General features: G+C 42.8%; 1 protein-coding gene across 8 annotated transcripts in view; it reads left to right on the top strand.

The window, feature by feature from the left end:
• Positions 1-16752, top strand: part of LOC308130306 (ankyrin repeat and SAM domain-containing protein 1A) — a 77106-nt gene that overhangs the window by 25523 nt on the left and 34831 nt on the right. For all 8 annotated transcript variants that reach the window (XM_080496587.1, XM_080496586.1, XM_080496582.1 and 5 more), the window contains 10 exons: positions 2173-2469; positions 3716-3791; positions 3893-3994; positions 4087-4173; positions 4280-4449; positions 4682-4744; positions 5641-5773; positions 6696-6739; positions 7377-7470; positions 13003-13478. In XM_080496587.1, the coding sequence (XP_080352713.1) occupies positions 2173-2469; positions 3716-3791; positions 3893-3994; positions 4087-4173; positions 4280-4449; positions 4682-4744; positions 5641-5773; positions 6696-6739; positions 7377-7470; positions 13003-13478 (1542 nt within the window). The remainder of the gene's footprint in view (positions 1-2172; positions 2470-3715; positions 3792-3892; positions 3995-4086; positions 4174-4279; positions 4450-4681; positions 4745-5640; positions 5774-6695; positions 6740-7376; positions 7471-13002; positions 13479-16752) is intronic.

Below are 16752 nucleotides of genomic sequence, written 5' to 3'. Positions count from 1 at the left end.
TCTCTCTCCCTCTCTCTCTCACATTGCAGGGGATACCTGCTGATCCCAGCTGGTGCCAGGTCTTTTGTCAAAGTATCAGTGAATAGAAGAGAGTGACACCTGTCTGAAACTGCCCCAGTGCCCCCTCCACACACCGTGTCCCGTCTTTAGCGGCACAGCTGGCATTGGTCCTCTGGGACTCACCCAAACTGGCATCATGCGTGTCCATGTGGGGGCTTCTCACACCAGCTGTCAGCCTTTTGTAGGTGGCTCTGATCGCCTGGAATGACCGACTCTCTGAGCATGTGGCTCCACAATAGCTGGTATTTTCTACCACACCCATCTGTACTCGGCAGTAGAGTTGAGTTCAAGAGCTCGTGTAGTTTCCTACCTTTCTTCTTCATGTGGCTGAAACACCTTGAAAGGCTGAGCACGGTGACATTGTTGCTGTTTGAAATAGTGTGATGACTGGCAGTGTACTCTGTGTGTAATAGAGATTTTGGTCAGCTCTGCTCTGCCAGTTCATATCCAGAGTTTCAGCAGGTTGCCCCCTGCTGGCTGCTCCCTGTACAGATCATTACCAATGCTGGAGCTTCTGTTGTCTATTAGACATTGATCTTGTTACTGCACAAGAGTCATTAGAGCCAATAAGCGGCACTTACCGAGTTTATGTTGTAATTACTGCTTTTAATTGCTGCTTTCTCCATTTGCCTGTGAGTGTTTTACTGCATTGCTGATTTTATTAAAGACATCACCAGCTGTTCAGTTTAATTCTGCGCATGAGAAATGAACATAATCTTAACTTAAATGGCACAAGTCTATTTCTGGCTGTATTTGAAGAATCCTTTTTCAACATGTTTCTTTTAGTTATATGTGCGACACATAAATATGGAGATTTGTTTATTTGCTGCTTGTTTTTGTTCGGAAACATACTTTTTATTATGTCTCATCTAACTTATTGTCAAACTACTTTATTCGAGTGATTCATTGATTATTCAATCACATTCATGGGGCTTTGAGTAATACGTGGTTAGTTATGAGGAGTGTCACACAACAAAATGTGATGTACAATTCCACAAACTCCAGTAAAAATGATCCCCAAAGGACTACTTTTCAGGACAGAAGTGCTCTTTTTGTCATAGTTGTCATAAACTTTTATCCGGTAACAGAATCAAACATATTTATCTTCACCTTTGTCTTTTCTAACATGTTGACTCTTAGGTTACAGTACTAAGTTATAGGCTCAAAAAGTTAATTTGGTACTTAGCTGCACAAAAATCACAGAAAATGTATATATGTAGATTAAAAAAAAAAAAAAAAAAATCCCATTATTTAAGTAAACAGCATTTTGTGCTTGAGGTTGCAGCAGTGAGTCATCTAAGCTCTCATCATAATTTTTTACTTTTCAATGCCACGTTGTCGTTATGAAGGCAGAACAGGTTGTACATTGAGTCAGTAACCCATCTTGGACACATTTCAAGACGAATGACAAAATGAGCCTGTTTCTATACGTTTTTAGACTGGCGGTTTTGGACCTTTTGAGCTGTTTGATGTAATCAGTGGGAAGGTAGCATTTTATGACAAAAACAGAGTTTCTCTTTTTTGTTAGATTCGTGAAATCTGCTTGGCTTAACACAGAAACAGCAGTCGGTTTTCCTGAATAACATGTAACTCCTTGTTCTAACCAATCGTAAATATTTTCTTTTATTTGCTGTTGAAAGTTGCTGATCATTGCTTCATCTTACATCCCCTGCCGAGTGAACAAAAATAGAAGTATTGCATATGTATCTCAATATTTGAAACTGCAACGCTGGTGAACTCTGACATCTTGTCAAAACAGCCCGTCTCTGATGCTCCCCTCTGCTTCCAACATGCCGCCCCTGAGTCCTAGTGCTGACAACAACACATGTATTTATTAGTTCATGCATGTTTGGTAGTCATCCTCCCAGACTCATCTCTTCCTCACTCTGCTCCCTACAGGCGTCACTACGGGCCTCTTGTGCACCTTTTAATCCTCTAATGTGGCGGGCTCTACGCACTGATTAATATACCTTCACTGTGTTCTTACCCATTAACACACTTGATTCAAAAATGTATTCAGTTTTTTCTTCTACTTGTAGCTTTACTATTTTTTATTTCTTTTATTTTATTGTATCTCCCGTGCTTCCTCTCACGTTCCTCAACTCTCTACAGAACAACGACAACGAGACGCCGCTGCACTGCGCCGCCCAGTACGGCCACTCGCAAGTGGTGCGACTGCTGCTGGAGGAACTGACGGACCCCACCATGAGGAACAACAAGTTTGAGACTCCACTGGACCTGGCCGCGCTCTACGGCCGGTTAGAAGTAGTCAAGCTGCTGCTCAGTGCCCACCCCAACCTGCTGTGCTGTAACACCAAGAAACACACGCCGCTGCATTTGGCGTCCCGGAACGGGCATCTGTCTGTAGTGGGCGTGCTGCTGGATGCTGGCATGGACATCAACTATGAGGTGTGTTTTTGTTTTCTGGATGTATGCATATGTATCCAGGCCATTCGGGTTTGCGCCAGTGTTTCTTAATGTACTGTCATGGCCCAAATCATGTTGGGTGTAAGTTAATCTGCTCTTGCAGCACTTCCACAGCCTGCCTCCCACTAAAGCGATGAGATTAAATGTAAAACTCTTAAGCCCTCAGTTTGCAAAAGGAACTGCTGTGTTATCAAAGCGGAGCTGGCCTTGCTCCCCCTGGTGGACCCTCGGGCTCTGACTGACTGGCTCTGATCAAACTGTGCCACCCATCTGTTTGGAGATACTCTTTCCCCGATTCCCTCTCAATTCAAGGTGTGGGGTCTGTTCGGCATCCTCCAGGCCTCTGCATCCTGCAGGTTTCAATTATCACGGCCCTGTGAGGTATAAAGTGGTCTGCTTTGATTCCACACCCACATAATTGTCAATAAAAGAAAGTGGCCCATGTGGCAGGCATTAAAGCAAATGGTGCTATATACTGTTTCTTTATTCAAGTGTGGCTACTGGGACGTGGCTCATTTAGGTAACCATGTTGCAGTCGGGACTCATCAGCAAGCACACAATAAGTATTCAGGAGCATTCGTTTACTTATATTGCCACACATGAATCTATGTAAACCTGCCTTCTTCTGCTGAAGAATGTAACCTAAAAATGTCTTTTACTGTCCTTCGCTGCCACCATGATTCATACTTAAAATATCCAAAACCGACTATTGCAACGGCATCCTCCAGATCATAATCCAAACTCCTCAATAAGCTGCAGCACATACTGAACTCTGCTCTCAACTCTCACCTGTCTGTTTCTTTGATCTCAAGAGCATCATCTGGCTCTCTGCCATGGGCATATTGCACTTAAAATGCTGTTCATCACCCCAAAGCCTGCCTCCTCCTGCTTTTCTAATCTTCACCACCTCATACGGGTGGATAATTACCCCAGGATTTGTCACTGGACCTCAGAGGACAGAGATTTTTGCCTCTTAGGCCGTCTCCTGAAACATTACCAGAGACTAGAATAGTTACATATCAGTCTGTCTTATCAACTGCTTTTAAGATCTTGTTTGTACGTAAATGCATGTGATTTGGGTGTGTTTTTATTCTTTGTATTTCTTCTTTAATCTTATTTAGCATCTTCTTTAGAGTTTTATGGAAAATTTTATCTTATATTATGTGCTTTTACAATTAATGTAGGATCTCTTTGCCTCATCTTTGCATGTTCTTGCTTTTGTGTGCAGACGGAAAAAGGCAGTGCGCTCCACGAAGCAGCGTTATTTGGCAAAATAGACGTGGTGCAGAAACTTCTCAGTGCAGGTAAGATCTCAAAGCCATGCCAGGCACAAATATGCCTTTTGGAGTTCATCAAAATCGCTTTGCTGCTGCCTGTACTGATTGATCCTGCTGTGATTTGTCAGGCATCGACGTGAACATCGTGGATCAGAAGGGACTGACGGCACTGGACACGGTCAAAGACATGCCATCTCAGAAGAGCAGGCAGATAGCTGCGCTAATCTTAGGTGACGACTCGGTGTGCTTGGAGAGCTTCGGTGTGAAATATCTCCTTTCAATCACATCAAAGAGCTGCGATACAATGTCCCCATTGTTACAGGTCACATGACTGGGAAACCCCCCGATATCGACCTCCCGCCTCCACCGATACCTCCACCTCAGGAGAGTCCCAGCCCGCGGAAAAAGGGTCAGATTCACCGGATGTTTATACCCTCGCCATTTTGTCATACTTTCCCGATGCGTTTTCAGGGCGGAACTGTTTGCGGCTGTGCTGATTTTGTTGTGTTTCACAGGAGACCTGGAGAGGGTGAGCGAGCTGATCTCGGGGCTGGCCCCGGGGCCCGAGGAGGAGAGTCCATATGAAGCTCTGTTTGAAGCCACCTCTTGCCACTCCTTGGACAGCCTCACCAGTGGAAAGTCATCTGACAGAGATTCAGGGCGGCCCGATAGCGAAGCCGGCAAGGTCAGCAGACATTTAGCTCGAATGCACACTCACACACAATTCGACAGGCAGCCACAGGTTTTAATAGGAGGTGGATCACAGAGTCCCCACTAGAGGGAGATGGTGGCCCTCTGTTGAGAAGACTGGGCTACAGAAACCTTTCAGAATAGCTCAGAGTGTGCCTCAGAGTGTGATTCCAGTCGTGTCTGAATTCAGATGTTTTATTAGATCTTAAATTTCTCAACGTTTACAGAAGGACCGCCTGCTCCACTCGTCACATCATGTACCTGGTCATGACGAGGAGGTGAGCTCAGAGGTGAGGAGCAAAGTTCTTAAAACTAGAAATATATTGATGTCGGATGACACAGGTTCTGTTTTTAGTAACTTGTGGGCCTTATGCTTTTTTTTAAAGTTAAATGAACTGACATTCTGCTCATGGTTTGTCAGAGTTGGAATATGATTATTTGTCACTTAGAACTTGTTTTTTTTGTTGTTGTTATGATTCTTTCTTCACAACTTCTACACTGTTCACTGGACTTACTGTGTGTCTATGATGTATCGCATTTAAGGTTGGATGAAAGGGAACTGGTTCTGCAGTTAGAATATTAAATCTTGTAGTTTAATGAAAATCAATAGTACATTAAAGAAAAATTTTGACTGAGATGGCAAAAAGAGTTCATGTCAACGTAAATAAAGTTTTGTGGATGTTTCTCATGAAGTACTTGACAAAGTCAGCCAATTTTCTTTCCAGCGAGTTTAATCTTGTAGTACAAGTTCACACCACAAGGGTGTATTGAGTCACTCAAAGAAGCTGTAGGAGGAATTATTAACACCGCAGTGGATGAAGCTCTTGGCTACAGCACAGTGATAAGCAGGTATAAACCGTTACTGAGCCCAATTAGAATTCATATCATAAAGCCAAAGACACAAAACTCTGAGAGCCATGTGAAGGACGGACTGACGGTAAAATGACTCAACGCCACCGCCAAGTTTACAATAGAGGCACGATTTCATACCTGCAGCCTCGGAACTTTTGCCTGGGAAAAGACACATTTGATTTTGTTTAGTTTGTTTATTTGCATATGCAAATTATGCATATGCATAATTTGCCATTTCATTTAATGGACCATTCTTAAATGGTCCATTAAATGAAATGTTGAATAAAATGTATGTTCTCGCCTTTAGCTTCTTCTTTTTTTTCTCTCCCTGCAGGCATTCTATACAAGAAGTAGTATTGATGAGAGAGGTGAGCCAGTGGAGCAGGAGGAGGATCATACATACGAGCTGTTGCTGACTGCGCAGACCAAACTCCCAGCGCCGAGCCCGGAGCCCCCATCCCACAGAGGTGACTGTGTGCCTTTAATTTAATCTATAAAGAGGAGCTAATTAGAAGGGAAAAGTGTAGTTTTTCGACAGTGCTTTGCTGAAAGAGGCTTTTCGAACAAAGAAGCACTGTAGAAGTGAACCTGCTGGTCACCCGGTTGCCTTAATACAAGCCAGTTTAGAAAAACAAGTTGGTTGCACATGTATCTGAGCTTTTATTGAAAGAAAGCAACAAAAGTAAAATAGACACAGTGAAATACTCCAAGCTGCAGGTTTACTCAGATTTTCAATTGATACAAACAAGCATATGAAGTTCAAACCTAACTCGTTGCAACAAATCAAAAAATGTCTTTGTGAAAATGAAAGATTGAATTTCTGATCAGCAGCTTGTGCACATGTACTTCCCTCGCCTTCACCAAATGTGCCGGACATAAGCACACCCAACCCGGTCGTGTCTCGTGAATGGCACCGCGTGTAATTGGATTTAATGGGATTAAATTAGGAAGCCATTCTGATCTGTAGCTGTTGATGTTTTAAAGCCGTCCCCTCAGGGCCTTCTAGCTCCGTCAGCTTCTCGAGCACTATTAGAAAACGTCACCGAGCTAAAGAGATGGAGCTCAGCCGCTGGTGTCGTCATGCCTCCGTAATTGGTAGTGTTAGAAAAATGAAACGACCTCTGTTTTTTTTTTTCTTCTTCTCCTCTTTAATCATCCGGAACTATTAAATTATATGTTTTTTCCCGCTGTGTGAAACTAAGGGAGATTAATCTGGAGTTAGTCTGACATGTAGACTGATAATGTCATCACGCGCTATACATGATTTTATTATATATCACTTTCACAATGTCTCTCCAGACAATCAGAAACTGGAATAGATCGTCTGTGACTGAGCGAATTGTGATAATCATTCATCTGGCCTGACTCTGATGTTCTCTATCTCCTCAGATGACAATAGAACGATCCAGTCGTCCAACAGCGTCCTACCTCAGGTATGGAAAACACACTCACACACACACAAAAAAAAATCGCGCTTCAAAAGAAATCCATCCAACTTTTGTTTTCAATGTTAAAGTTTTGATTGTCCCCAGCTGCATGTCTGACCATAATCACCATAGCAGGTTATATATTGAACCTAATTTTCTCTTCATAGTCCCAGATTGAGTTATATGTCTGCAGGAGGCGGAGATCATCTTGAACCAGCCTGCTTGACTGTGTGTCTATATAAACCTGTTTACTCTATTTATTGTGGCCATCTTATTTTATAGCCTTTTTATACTCCGCATCCAGTTAGCAGCTTTCTATTATTATTGCTGCCACCCACCTATGACCCCCACCTGCTGCCCACAATATCTGCAAACGTCCTTTACTTGTGGCGTCTATTGGATTAACGGTGCCTCTCAGCTGCCCAATCATAATAAATGTGCAGCACTGTGTCATCCGGGCTTTAATCTTCAGCCTCCTGAGCTCAGCCACTCGGCACCGTCTTTGCAATACATGCAATGAAAACACAGCTTTGGGTTGTTGTTTTTTTTGGTTCAGAACAGGTGGATAATTAGTTTGATTTATGAAATGGTAAGTAATTTGCATGCATATAGGAGTAAACTCAGCTCTTCTGTTCTTCTGTAGCGCAAACTCTCCACTCCCAACGACCTCAGAGCCCCGAGTAAGACGAAGGACAGTCTGCACCCGCCGGGACGGGCGGGCCACCGAGCGAGCGAAGGTGAGTAACATCACTGTCGTGAGACTTCAGCTACCTAATAAGGCCCAGCTGCTGCTGCTGGCAGCACTGCGAGGCGCTGAAGGAAAGATGAACTGGACACGTCAGACGAGAGAAATCACAAGCCAGGCGTGTCGGTGAAACGGGAGAAATGCATCCGAGTTTGATGCATTCGAGATGGGCCGGCTCGGATTAGCGCCGCCGCGGAATGCTTGATTGGCGTTCTCGAGGCAGCCGAGCGGATTTGGCTTGTTGGGGGCGGGCTGATTGACATTCTCTGGCAAGTGGGCAAAACTCGTTTCATTGCCAATATGAAACCGTATCCTTGATCAGATTGTGGCGTTCGCATCTCTGAAGCAAGGACCAGCTTAAAGCTGGATGTGCCACGTCATCCAGTCAAGCATGCAGCGGAGACGGGGAGTAAGGCCTCTGGGTTCTTGCTGACACACATACAGATATCTCCATTGAATAAATAGGTTTTTGGAGAATTTTATTGAAAGGAGCAGCATGTTGAGCTGGTTGATATTCTCACTTTACAGCAGGAACTGCCTGTTTTCAAAACAAATAGTTTTGTGGTGATTGCTCGTTTGCTTTGGGCGAAAGGATGTTTCTGATTTAAAAGAGAAACAATAATATTAGTGGTGATCTGTTTCATTTACATGCTCCCCACAAGACGCTGTCAATGATGAAATATTAAAAGACAAATAAAAACACAGGAGTTTGCAGCAGGCTGACATTCAGCTTGTTTTAAAAGATGAGTTTTGAGGTGGATTTAAAAGTGTCTGAAGGCTCTGGACCCCCCCCATGGTGATGCCAGCAGGCTGACAGGAAGGCACATCTGAAAGTTATTATGAAATAATAAGGTTAGCTGATGTAGCTTGACAAATGTATCAATCATCAAACAGTTTGAAATGAAAAAAGTAAAGATGGAGACACTCAAAGCAGAAGATAAATGTGTTCATTTGTACCAAACATGAGCCAATATGTCTTGAACATTCAAATAGAGATGGAATAGATTTGAATTTTTCTTCGTGTGTCTGTTTTCTGTAATTGAGTGAATGTTTGAGATAAAAAAGATTATATACAGCTGCCCTATTCACACTCATAATTTGACCAATAACTCATCCTTAAATCAGACACATTGTCAAACAGTTTGACAAACTCGCACGTCTGGATACGCAAACTAAAAAAAAAAATCATTTACATTTATATTCTTATTCAAATTCATTCTAAACCATTATTGAGCACCAGACTGAGAACATCCATTCTGTAATGCATAAATGCGTGACTGTGTGACTTGTCTGAAGAAAAATACCTCAAATCATCAGCTATTAAATTATAACCAACACCGACGTCCTTCCAGGATAATTGATAGGGAAGTGATAATGCTTCTGCTGCTCATGTTGGAACACGATCAACATTTCTTCTTTGATGATCCACATCAAGATCCGGCTGCTCTCTGGTCCTGCAGGCATTTAAAAATCTCACAGGACATAGTGGTACAAACGGCTGCACGCGACAGTGAGAAACTTTAGAAAAATACGAGCGAACGCTGCACCATTCCCATAAATATAACCTGGTTAAAGTTGTTCAATAACACTTTTGGTTTTGTCTTTCTTCTTCATATATATAAATGTGGCTGACAAAGCTTTGTTTTAAAGCCAACTTGCCGTTGAACGCGCAGATGGGTATTTGGAATGGAAAAAAGCTCCAGATTGTGAAAATGACAACTGAAGAACATTTGCAGAAACATTTGCACTGCACTTGTGGTCGGGCGTTCAAATGTGCACACAGCTTAGTTTTTGTAGAGTCATTATGAGCTGATACACGACCCCCCTGTGAACAGCCTGGCCGTCAGCTGGTGGACTGTAATGAGTTTAAACATTAAAATATTATTATTACCCAACAAGAGCAATATTCACATTAGTGAAATATGATTTGTCACAGGAACACATTCGGGAATTGACGAAAGGGAGTGAGAGATGTCTGAAATATGTCTGAAAATAGGGCAGCTCATTTCCTTTATCATCTGTGGTCACTGTTATATTCTCCTTTCCATCCTTTCTTAAAACCACACCTTTAAATTCTTCTTAGATTGTGTCTTTTGTTGTTGTTGCAATGTTAAAAGTGTTTTTCCCATAAACCCATGAAGTTGGCTGATCCTACATATTTCGCTTCACTCATGTGGATATATATACATTTGTGATCTGATGTGATTTTTTTTTTTTAAAGTGTGGTCCTGCACCTCAGTGTGGACACGCTCTGCAGCAGGTGGAGGATATATGCGCAGTCAGCAATATGGTCTCTTTTTATTACCTGTCACAAACGCATTGCAGCTCTCAGCAGGAATGTAGTGTTTCCCAGTGAATTCCTGCTGCTCTGTGGTGTTTTATGTGTTTTCCAAAAGAGCTTCCTTGCAACGAGAAACATCCCATAAATATCCACTAGATAGTATTAGGGGGGAAAAAAACACATTGGTTTTCTATTGTACACGGTTATGAGTGGCAATAGAGAAGCTTGAATATTATTGTGTGCTCGATGCTAATTTAATTAACAGTCAAGGTGTCGTTTCATCCGTTCTGTACTTTGCAGCCATTTTACAGTTTCTGATGCTGCTGGGTATTTAGTTTCAGAGATGTGTATTTCCTTGTGTTGCTGTTATGGAGTACAACACTCCAGAGGAGCTGCAACAGCTGGATGTCAAAGCGATCAAGACAGAAAGTACTTGTTCAATTGTGGCACAGTTGTACTACATGATCTTATTAGATGCTCAGCTGAAAATGATGTAAGTGGTTGATCATGTTGCACTGAGGACAGAGACAGCTGCTTTCTATTGACTGTTCAGTCGTAGTATTTGTTTTTATATAATTTGATGCACTTTGTTGGGGCATTTCTATTTACAGGTTATTATGTCCTGTTTTTTTGTTTTTTTTTTAACTAATGATTGTGCACTGATTATATCAGCTAAACAGTATTTTGATAAACAATTCAGTATAACGTGCTCTTTTTCTTTTAAGACCCAATTTTCTATGAGGACAAAACAGTACTGCATTCATTGTTTTTTTAATATTTTGTGCCAGTCACTTGTGGCCTTTTGTCATTAGGTATGGTGTAATGTTGAAGTGATAAAGTTAAATATGGCTCTATCTGATAAGCAGAGCAGAGTGTGCAGGCACAGTGTAGGGAAATGTTACAGCTCAGTTTTTTGGGAAATATACTGATATTGCAATGACAAAATGTATGGATTTGTCAAATGTAGTACTGACCAAATCGCAAATGCACATTACATGATTACATTGTTGTGTTAAATATCAAGATCAATGGTGCTGCTGATACGTTTTCCCTCTTATTTGGCGTCTTTCCCTTCCAGTCAGTCCGCCTGCTTAATGAAATCATAAGTGAAGCACACTTCAGCAAAGTGTTGTAAGCTAGTACAGTATAGTAGTTTGTATTTTTTTGTCTCATTATCCTTCAACTGAAATTCTACTGAATCTGTGTTGACATGAGTGTCGAGAAAAGCCCGGACTTTGTTGTTGCTGCTGTTCGAAGGCTAATGTAGCTTATAATGTGGTTTTAGGAGTCCTCCACTATGTTGCACAGTATCAATGAGCTGGAGTTGTGAAAACAGGCTGTAGAACAAATGAGGGCTGCGTCCTGTCACTACAGTTCCTCCTTTCACGTCTCAGTCAGAGACTTGCAGTGTCTCTTAAGGAAATAGAATAATGGAAAACTTCCTTGGGTCTGTGAACACAGATATTTGTCAAAGTGAAGTGAACAAAGTGGCAAAGTCTTTTGAGCTCTGCAGCCAGCAATGGCCATGAGTCTGCAAACCAAACATGACATCAGTAGTGAGAAATGAACCTGTCGCTGCCAAATGAAATGCACGTCACATCTGTAGTGACCTCATCCATCTGTAAGCCCTACGAGCACATCGGGCTGTTTTTGTAGAATTTCCTGCGGATTTTCCACCATAGTGTCGAATAAATGGGGCTGTCGTGGTCTCATGGGTTAACGCTCCATGTGCAATTGTTGGAACGACTCTGATGTGCTCATAGGGCGTTCACACTCCCTCGCTGCCAGGAGAGGGTGGGTGTTTGGCTGCAATCTTGCCATGTGTGTGCAGTACACTCACTCACCCCTCATAACACACACAAACACCCTCTCATGTACTTTATGTGTCCAAGTATTCACCAACTGGTGAAAATGGAGGTCAGGGCGTTGTTTGGCCCACACCCTCCGCTGCAAATGGTCCCTGAGAAGGTAATGAGGTAGTTTAGAGACCTCAGTAGAGATAGTGCACTCTCCCAAAGTACTCTTTTGAAGTTTTCTCCCCTTTAGGCGATAGCACAGCTGAGCATGTTCAACACAAAAACTGTTGCTTGTTGTGAAGGACAAACAAAGTGCTACGACAGGTCGCTACTTCCCTGTGGTGTCACTGCTCCAGATTCCCTGTCACCATACACCCCTGACCCTGTCACCCTGAAAGAGACAGAGACTGTCCCCACACGCATACACACACGCACGCACACGCACACGCACATGCACACGCAAGCGCGCGCACACACACACACACCGGACAAACTCCTGCACCATGTGTCACAGGACTAATTATCAGGAGTCTGCCTGCTGGAGGATAGGGTGATTCAAATTTCCATTCCTGAGCCACCATTACGATCCAGAATTAGAAGGCAGAAAACACTGAGGGTTGTTGGTCACACAGCAGACAACAGCACGCATCACAGCAGTGCAAAGAAAGAGGACTACACTAGTGGGCACAGACTGGTGGGAGTTTTTTCTCTCCCTCTCTTTTTTTCTTCCCTTAAAGCCAGAGTGTAGATGACTCCAGGCGCTGTCAAGCCGCGGCTGATTTGATTGCTGAAAAGAGGCTTAGGTGGCTGTAATTCCTTTGGGAGAGGGAGGAGGAAAATCTAATTGTTTTTAATTGCATTGCTGTTCAGTTTTATCAAGGAGTTGTTTTTCATTGGAGAAGGCACCCACGTGTAAGTTTCACTCCTTTTAGTATCATTTTTGTGATCAGTTTTGTTTTGCATGTTCTGCGCTGTCAGTTGTGTCGGTACTAGGTGATTGTGATTCATGTACATGTTTGTATGAGCGTTTGGTCTGCTTTGAGGGGTATCTTAGCTCAGAGAAAAAGAACAACAGGGCCCCTGAGGTGAAACTATGCACGAATTTGACTCGGTTCAACTCCTGTTACAACATACATGCAGCCAGGCCCCGGCAGATAGACGTCAGACGGCTGCAAGCTGTGTTTGGTATTCAGTTATTTCTCCAGCCAACGTACGCCTTCTCTTTGCTCAGTCTCGTCCCTCTCGCTGTTTTTCTCGCCGTCACTCCTGGTAGGAAACAATTACAGATCTGTTTCAAGGCTTGTGTGGGTGGCTTCTTATTAGCCCTGCTCTAAAGAGCAGCCCCTCAGTTAGAAGTCCACTTTTGCTGCCATTACAAGCTGATTTCCTTCTATCCGTGCTGACTTTTCCTCCTTTTTTTTGTTTTTCTCGTTCCTTTTCCCTCCAGAGAACACCCAGGCCAGCCAGGATCAAGGAGCAGGTGTCCCGGAGCAGTTCACCGGCCTCCTACACGGATCTTCTCCCGTCTTCGACTGCTGCGACGAGCCCTTCAGGCTTCCAGGTGTTGTGCCACCCAAACAGGGCCAGCCAGAATCCAAAAAACCTGCAAAGGTCAAAGAGGAAGTAGCAGCAGCGCCGCCACCTAACCGTCCCAGCATGGCCGCCATCCTGACAGACTGCGACCCCAAAGCAATATATGCCACTGTGAACAAGGAGCCCAGAGACTCTGGGGCTGGGAGGATGCGCCCGCCCGGGGACCTGAAGCTGGCACGCAGCCTATCCAAGTCGGACTCCGACTTGCTCGTGTCGCCTCCTAGCGAGGAGGAAGGCGGACTGGGAAACCGAAGCGAGTCTGTTTCTAACTGTAGCGCTGGCAAGAAGAGGCTGGAGAAATCTCCATCTTTCACGTCGGAATGGGACGAGGTAAGTGTTTGCACTCGTGATAAAGCACTTTCACTTCCCATCATGTTGGGGCTTTTGTGTTTATTAAGTATTACACTAAACTACAGGGCAATAATAACTGGGAAAAAAACTCAACATGGTTAAATTCAGCATCTTTCATCTGTCAAATTAGAGAAAATACAAGATGCAGTTATTCAACTTTGTTTCTTAGAATAATAATCGATTTAAAACCAAAGGAGGGACTAATATTATGGGAAACACATGACTAATGTGAACAGCTCATACACATAAATATGGTTCCTGTCATCTGGAGACATATTGCATAACCCAAATTGATGCCAGATGTTTGAGCACATTGTCTCAATTTTCGCTTCTGTGCAATATCTTTTTAAAAGAAATTAGTTTGAGCTGCAGGCAGAAGATATTTCACCTCAAAAACCATTGCATGAAAGCTGCAAACAGCTCTTGTTTACTGTAAATATTCATGTTCTCGTCCTGTTGGCTCAAAGCCCACCTGTCGCTGTTTAGTGGGAAACACTCAGTTTTAACTTCTCTTGCAAGCAAACTTTCAACAAACACAAAGATTAATAGGAAAAGTAGTTCAGATTAGGGACTTTTTGCTGCTCGTGGTGGTTGATACATGGCGCATGTTCACATTTGCACACACCGGTGTCGATGGCTGCTATGAAAAAGGTCATTTTAAGCTACTTGGTGTTGAATGTCTTGCTCATGGACAACTTGATGGCGCAAGATGTGAAATCAAACCACTAACCTCATTACATGAAGCTGAAATTACTTGGATGAATCCGTGAAGTTTTTGCTTTGGCCCGTTATTTTCAGTTCCTCTGGGGCATTTCATGTCTTTCGCCACAGTTTGGTTCTCATAACTAAATATATCAACACCTTCATTCAGTGCTGTAATGCTTTGTCTGGGATGCAGATAAAGAGCCAGCGAGAGCCGCAGTCAGGAGAGATTAGGGAGGACAAGAAGACGGGGATAAAACGACTGAGAGGCTGAAAGACTGGGACGAGATTTGGAACTTTAGATTCAGAGAGGAGTCGGGAGGCTGCCGTCTCTCTCCTCAGCTCATCCCTCCTCCTCCTCCTCCTCCTACTCCCTCCTCCTCTTCTAAAGCCTCCACATTAAAACCTGAGTCTCGGTCAAGGCGTGTACAATCTGTCACACAAACGGCACAGGAAGCACACGACTGAACAAACATTTTGGAGAAAACAAAATCTTATTCTGATGTACGTAGGCCGGCTTCTGGCACTCAAGTGAGCCCTTTAATATATAGCACTCATTGGTGTGATTTGTGAATTTAGGGTTTTCACCCTTAAAAGCTTTTTAAAGACTTGACTTTTTTTGTTAACAGTCAGTGTAAACAAACACCTACGAATGCCTGTTATATTAGAGAAAAAAATGTTTTGGGCGATGTTCTCCCAAACTCAGATTTCTTAACTTAAGTTGAAAAATTCTCAAATTCACACTCTTATTTTTACATCCCGTACACTACAAATTACTAGTGTCCTGCAAAAATACATGAATATTTGTAATTATCAATTATCCAACAAGGACTCTGCCTCGTTGAACTTTGAGTTTTACAGTCAAACAAGCCTGAGCAGCTGACCAGACTTTCTCTCTGTGTTTTCCTCCAACAATCATTTCATTGTTAGCAGAATTAAGAAATGTATGCTAAGCTTCTCAGCTATTTTTTTTTTTTTTTTTTTTTTTTTTTTTTTAAGCTAAGCTTCCCACAAGTGTCCCGGTAATTGTCCCTTTTATTGTTTCTGTTCTGCTCTGTCTCTCTTACCAAGAACATGCATTACACTACGTTACAGCTGCAGCCTCATCCACATGAGACGGCTCACATTTATTTAATTTTATTTTTTTATAATGCTTCCCCATCTGGAGCAAATCGTAGGCTCGGATAGCAGTAAAAATGCTTCCCTTTTCCACAGTGTGGAGATTGTATTGCTGCCTAGTGTTGCTTTACATGATCCCATCCGAGCAACCACAGAGAGCTGAGATAATAGCAGCCCTGAGGTCGATATCTTGGCTTCTGTGGGCCGGGGCTTTTACGCAGGTGGTCAGAGTCTGATATGCTGCTGACTTGTAACACTGATTGAATAATTAGATTTAGGTGAGCTGAGAGTCTCAAGCTTTTTTAAGGCTCTTTCTTTCCATCATGGTTTTTCATTGCGTTTCGACTGCACACAAGTAAATATGAATTATTCATCATCGTTGCAGCTTTTTTTTTTTTTTTGCTTTGCCCTATCGTGGATATAGCCTCCTCAGAAGACACAATATTGTGCCTGCTCCTCTAATTAGCTCATTTACTCATCGCTACTGCGAAAGTGGGACATCATTATTTGCCACGTGCGTCCATAAACTGCCAGATGTTGAGTCGATGCCGCAGCGGCTCCGTGGCTCTCTGACAGACGCTGATGACACCCGCCATCTCACAGCGAGGAGGCTGCAAGCCCAGGAAGAACGAGGCTTCGAGAGGCATTTATGTGCGGCTGCAAAATGACCTGATGTTTGCTCTGTCTGTAAATAGTCCTGTCAACACTTCCATCTTTAGTGTCTTTCTGATGCAGAGAGGCAGTAAAAGTTCAAACGTATGTGCAGCCCCAAAAGGGAATCACAGCGCTTTAGGAGCCTTGCTTACTCAATATTGTGTACAGACCGTGTAACCGTGTCTTTCATTAAAATGAGTGCTACATTTTTATTCTCGCTATATTACACTGTTTGCATGCATTAGTTTATAGTTTTTTTTTTTTCAACATCAGCCAAGGATACGCTTGGAAAATTGAAGATTTGACTAAATTACACACTGAAACCAACCCTCAGTACGTTTCTGTTTACAGTGAACAGTTACACACGGTGGTTCAATATCCACCTACAATAAACTGTATAACTGTTCATTCTTCAGGCTTTAGCCGTCATCCTGACAATACACGTGAAATGTTTGAATAAGCACTGTACTGCTTTGACATGAAAGGTTGCAGCTGAATATTCAGTACAGGCTAACATCCTGAGCTACTGAATCATATGTCTCCAATGTTGTGGTTGGTTCATTCAGCAAATCATATCCAGATGGTTGTTTATTGTCGAGAACTGATAAAGAAATGGCATACATATCAGAGGTAAAATGGAATATATCTCAATATATTGGCATGTTGTAAACAAGTCAGTATGTTGCAATATTCAAATTAAGGAAACACATTTATTACACATTAATGAAGGTTTTTGGGAAAATGGAAGAGTGAGATTTGAATCCAACGTCAAACAGTA

The sequence above is a fragment of the Blennius ocellaris genome (assembly GCF_963422515.1).
Source record: "Blennius ocellaris genome assembly, chromosome: 5".
NCBI classification, from domain to species: Eukaryota; Metazoa; Chordata; class Actinopteri; order Blenniiformes; family Blenniidae; genus Blennius; species Blennius ocellaris.
This window is presented reverse-complemented; position numbering and strand designations above follow the sequence as displayed.